General features: G+C 33.4%; 1 protein-coding gene across 1 annotated transcript; it reads right to left on the bottom strand.

Moving 5' to 3' along the window:
- Positions 1-920: 920 nt before the first annotated feature.
- Positions 921-4289, bottom strand: LOC125821820 (beta-glucosidase 18-like). The gene is made up of 11 exons (XM_049501183.1): positions 4093-4289; positions 3949-4015; positions 3805-3863; positions 3137-3212; positions 2955-3029; positions 2758-2845; positions 2413-2665; positions 2027-2142; positions 1677-1926; positions 1476-1578; positions 921-1385 (listed from the first exon to the last, which is right to left on the bottom strand). The coding sequence occupies exons 1-11, from the start codon at positions 4261-4263 to the stop codon at positions 1075-1077; spliced, it is 1569 nt and encodes a 522-aa protein (XP_049357140.1). The 5' UTR covers positions 4264-4289; the 3' UTR covers positions 921-1074.
- Between the last annotated feature and the right edge of the window lie 1562 nt (positions 4290-5851).

Below are 5851 nucleotides of genomic sequence, written 5' to 3'. Positions count from 1 at the left end.
TTGAATAATTAGCCCAATTATATTTATCCATAACATTTATTTGGACTAATATATTCATGAATTTAATATAATTCAAATCATTTTATAAATTTATATTTAATAAATTTTAAATGACTACACTCTTTTCATCCCATTTTAGTATCACTTTTGTTTAAAAAATTGTCATTATAGAAATTCAAGACTAAATTATTTAGCATTAAAGAAATACTTAGCTTTTTGTTTTTTTTCAAGTTCAATTCTCAAAATGATATTACCACCGTTTCAATTCAATATGTAAGTTTTGTTGGTGTGTATGGTTGGTTTATCAAGCTTTGTGTTGTTGTAAGCCTTTTGCTTCAAATTTTTACAACACTAGTGACGAAATATAATTTTATGTTTTGTCACCTCCAAGCCATCAATCAAATAGGACAATAAGATTTTTGTAAGCTGAGAAAAGAGTCATTTGTTAATGTGTTGCAGTTGTCTTCTTTCTTTTTCACTATTTTTAAAGGCAGAGGTGGTTCATTCGGAATTCAACCAATCCCGATTAATCTAAATTTATATTGTAAAAGGCTCGTACGAAAATTAATGCGTTCCTTATGGAGACCGATGAGTTGCAACTTGGAATTGTGAAAGATGAAAAGAAGGGGAAATACTCGAATCACTGATCCCTTATACTTTTCTAAACTTACTTGTTACTTTAATATATATGGCGTTATTAAAATATTCATATTCGACAACTTTTTGTGGCTTCTCAAGTAAGAATCTGGATGATTTTGTTTTTTTGTCTTATATTTATTGTTTATTTCATGATATATCAAGCTAATGTAGCTGGGTCTCTACGCCAACAAGTTATAGTCCATAAAGACTAGCATTCAAGTATGAGAAACCCTCTTTCAACAGAATATTTTTGCATACTTAATAAATCTTGAATACAAGGTTAGGCTTGAGCTTAACTCTTGCAATATGAAGGCAAGGATCAGGCTGAACACTTTTTATTTTCATTACACAATAAACTCATGTCTTCCAACAACAAGACACCGAAATGAAAATAACCTTTACAAATTACAAGACTCTGCTTTTCATCTTCTCCCACTAGTTATGGGCAGTATGTGTTTCAAGCTGTATGTTGAAGTTATACATGAGTTGTTTATACATGGTAGCTGATAATTTTGGTATTCTCTGAAGATTAGTATAGTTGACATAGTGAAGTCCAAATCTTAGCCTATATCCATGTAGCCACTCAAAGTTGTCGAGAAGGGACCAAACAAAGTACCCCCTCACGTCTGCACCTTCCCTAATTGCATTTGACAGTGAATTTAAGTAGCTATGCATATAGTTCACTCTATGAATATCGTTCAAGGTGTCTGTTATTGAAGTATTCAGATCATCGTTCTCAGCAACACCTGCAACATAGCCAATTGTGTCAAATGCATCTCGTTCAAGTTATTAATTGATAAACTGCGCTTCTAAATGACAGAATGTGAAATTCTTACCATTTTCGGTGATAACCAGTGGAGTATTATTGAATCTGTCCCTCATGTACATCACAATTTTTTTCATCCCTTGTGGGTACAGAAAGATCCACGGCGCACCTGTCTGATTCATTTAAAGTTGGGGGGGAAAATAAAAATACAGCAATGTGGAAAGTGCTAGCAATGGTTTGACAGAGTGGGTTAAAATATGAGAAAACATACAGGTTGGCCAATGTAGACACCGTCTTTTTCTGTAGTAACATAATAGGAACCCTCTGACCAAGTGTTTCCATGTTCACAGGCAGCATATAAGCAATCTTTGATATAGTTAGCCGTATAGTAATTGATGCCAATGAAATCTAGGCCATAACTCAACTTGCTCAAATCATTCTTTGAAAAGTTTGGCAGATTAGATCCCAGAATTTGTACCATTTCTTTGGGATATCTTCCTAATATAATAGGGTCTAAAAACCTGCATAGGGGTACTTAGTAAAATAAAACATTTTTTTCCTCTCTTTCTGATGCACAAGAAACCAGATTATAGTACTGAACTGCTGATAAGGAAAGATTACCAGTTGAAGTAGAATGACCGAGCTCTCTCAGTTGCAGCTATGTCTTCTGAGGAATTGCTAAATGGTTCATACCATTGGATATCCAAAGCAATTCCAACCATGCCTCCTTGTCTTTTCTGAAAACCAGCATAAAATAGACTATATTACTGATACTTGTATGGTCTTTTAATGAACTTTTACAATATACCATTTAATAGATAGAGGAGGAATTAGTTTCCAAGCATAAATTTTCGAGCTCTAGTCTTCTAAGTATACAAATTTCCTGTTTTACTAACCCCAAAATTCACTTCATGTCATTTACAAGCCAGAAAGTAGCGTTGCACTAAAGGGGTAATCCATTTGGACTAATTCTGCAAGATCATGCCGTCTAGAGCCATTGAACGAACCTGATGTTTGGTACGGTAAATTCTGACAGCTGCTGCATGAGATAGGATCATATTGTGCGCTGCAATGAAGGGCTCCCTTTCTGAATCACCAGCACTACAGTTCCCAAATATACCGGAGCATCGAGCTGGAGGGTAAGATCCTAGTCTATAGCCATATACAGCCATGACGTGAGGCTCATTGATAGTTGTCCAGTATTTGACTTTGTCCCCAAAATATTTGAAGCATATGTCCGCATAATAGCTGAAATCATCCCTGTAACACAAGACAAATTAACTTGTTCATCGTTACAGCATTTGACGGAATCTACAACTACCTTAAAGTGTAAGATGGGACCAGTTACTTACTGTATTCGTGAACTTAGCCAACCACCATATCTTTCCTCAAGTTCTTGTGGTATGTCATAATGTGTTAATGTGATAAACGGTTGGATCCCTGAATTCACAGCACATAAAGAAGTCGTCTGAGCCCAAATTTTTTCTTATTTTCTTTATTTTGGATCTATCGGTAACTTAAAACTGTTAGCAAGTGAAGCAGAACCGACCTTTCTGTAGGAGTGCATCAATAAGCTTATTATAATGCTCAATTCCAGCCATGTTAACATCTCCAAATGCCCCCTCTGAGTCAAATTTAAACCCGAGAAAGAAAAAGAATGATCTATCGAAACGACAACAAGAAGTATTTGCTGAAAATGAAGGGAAGAGAGTAGTGACAGTTATAACTTACTGGGCAGAATTCTTGCCCATGATATGGAGAAACGATAGCTATTCACACCCATGTCTTCCATGAGCTTGACGTCCTCCTGTTTTCATTTTATTACCAAACATCAGAAATTCAGAATTCTTCATTTTCATGCTTTACGAGTCTATTTTCTTGCTAATACACTATGTTGATCTAACATTCATTCATAAACTCCTCTGAGACGCTTATGACTTGTTGCAGAAACCAAATTTATGCTCCCCAGTTTTGCCATTTTGCAAGTTCCTTATTTGTTGATCAGCTTTGACACAAGCTAACACCAATGTGAGTTTTAGATCTAACTGTTTCCCTTTTGTGTCAAACATGTATGCTCTCTTGCAAGCACAGATTAGGGTGTTTCCCTTTTCTTCATGAATGATGTTGCATGGAAAAGTTAATTCTGATCTCAAAAAGTTCAAGCATAACTACTTCCTATCTAATTTATCAGTATTGTGTTAAAATCAGTTTATTGTTGATTTTCTGTAGGCCAAAAAAACAAATTTATCAGTAACCATCTAAATAATCTCAATGTGCCTCACTATAGATGATCCCATCTCAGCAGGATAAAAACATACCTTTTTTTTTTGCAGAAATTACATATATATAAAAGAACATAGAAAGAAGTCAAACTCAAATGATCAATTAGCTAGGTTTACCAAATAACGATTGTAGTGATCAACAGCAACATCTCCATTGCTTCCATCCTTGATATGACCTGCAACAACAGTAACCAAAATTAATAATTTTTTTTAAAAAAATGGACTAAAAGAAATTGACATTCATTAATTTTATAAGCTGACCAGCTTCATGAGTAAAAACGTCCCAATTGTTGAGACCTTTTCCATCACTGAGAAATGCTCCTTCAAACTGCGGAGAAAACAAGAAAAAAGTTGTACTCAGAACAACAATTCAGCCCCAAAAAATAAAACAAGTGTAGGAAGTACCTGGTAACAAGAAGAGGCTGTTCCAAACAAGAAATTGCTTGAAGATGTAACTTGGTTAGCATTTTCTTTGAGAATATTAAGGTTGTCTATTTGATGACATGATGATACTATGAAATTGAAACCACAAAACAACATGCAAATTGCTATGTGATAAAACATTGCAGGAAGCATACAGCTTTGATTTGTTAAGTGAAAGTGGAAAACTCAGAGAGAAGTGGTTCTTGATGTTTCTTTTTTAAGCTCCTGGGAAAAAGACATAAAGAACATGAGAAAATTGTTAGGACCGAAATAATTAAGTGTTATGCGGAAGCTAGCAAAACAAACCTCAAGAGACCACAAGTAAGAAGACAAACAAAGCAAACCTCGAAAGACTACAAGTAGGAAGACAAAGGAGAAATCAAAAGACACAAAGATTTAACGTGGTTCGATCAGAATACAAGGAGGTTCACACAAGTGATAACATATATATCACTTGTGTTCCACAAATTCTCATCCTAACCAAAATTTTCAAAATTCCTAAGGACTATATTGTGAAAGTTGATTAAGTTAGAAAAAACAAACCTCACTCCTAAACCTTTTTCTACAAGAAAAGGACTAGCTAATCTTAAATCTTTTGTTACGAGAAAAAGACTAGTCAAATATGAAGACTTAATGTTTTCTCTTTAAAAAAAGGAAAACCTATCGAGGCAAATAATACCCAACAAAAATGACCAAAATGGTCGTTAATATATGGGTAATTCTTTATCTTGGTCTTTAATGTATTTCACTTTATTAAAATGATTATAACAAATATGTTCATTTTGATCTTTAATATATTTCACTTGATTGAAATAGTCTTTAATGTATGACAAAATGTGTTATTTTGGTTATTTACTATAAATCTAACAAATTTATATAAATAAAAAAAGTGTTAACCTCAACTATGATGAACATAAATGTGGCTAACAAAATTCATCATTGTTGGTGTGTATGGTTTATCAAGCTTTGTGTTGTTGGAAGCCTTTTGCTTCGAATTTTTACAACACTAGTGACTAAATATAATTTTATGCTTTGTCACCTCTCAGTCATCAATCAAATAGGACAAAAAAAATTTGTAAGCTGAGAAAAGGGCCATTTTTTAATGTGTTGCAGTTGTCTTCTTTTGGTTCATTCGGAATTCAACCAAAAAAATCAGCACTCAAAACTTGAATGTGTTGCAACTGTGAAAGATGAAAAGAAGCGGAAATAATGGAATTATTGATCCCTTATACTTTTCAACACTTTCTTGTTACTTTAATATGGTGTTATTGAAATATTTACATTCGATAACTTAATTTTGTGGGTTCCTCATATAAGAATCTTGGATGATTTTGTTTTTAGTCTTGTAGTTATTGTTTATTTCATGATATATCAAGCTAATGTAGTTGGCTGTACTAATTAATGTCGACAAATTAAATCTGTTAATTTACGATAAATAAAAATTAGAAACATACCCATCTGAAAATCTACTAACTGTCAATTCTATAACTGCACCATTTAACAAAGTACAAAATATAATCCGAAGATTGAAATGGTTGCTCTCTGTTGAAACTCATTTTTTATAATCGAATTGTTGTAGATCCTAGTTAGGTTGGGTCTCTACGCCAACAAGTTATAGTCGATAAAGACTATCTATCATTCAAGTATGAGATAACCTCTTCCAACACAACTTTCAACAGAATATTTTTATTTAATTAATAGATCTTGATTACATGATTACAGTTCCATTGCAATGAAAATA

The sequence above is a fragment of the Solanum verrucosum genome, unplaced genomic scaffold, assembly GCF_900185275.1.
Source record: "Solanum verrucosum unplaced genomic scaffold, falcon-dt-bn FXZP01000103.1, whole genome shotgun sequence".
Classification (NCBI taxonomy): Eukaryota; Viridiplantae; Streptophyta; class Magnoliopsida; order Solanales; family Solanaceae; genus Solanum; species Solanum verrucosum.
The sequence above is the reverse complement of the archived record's forward strand: the minus strand, read 5'-3'. Positions and strand labels throughout refer to the sequence as shown.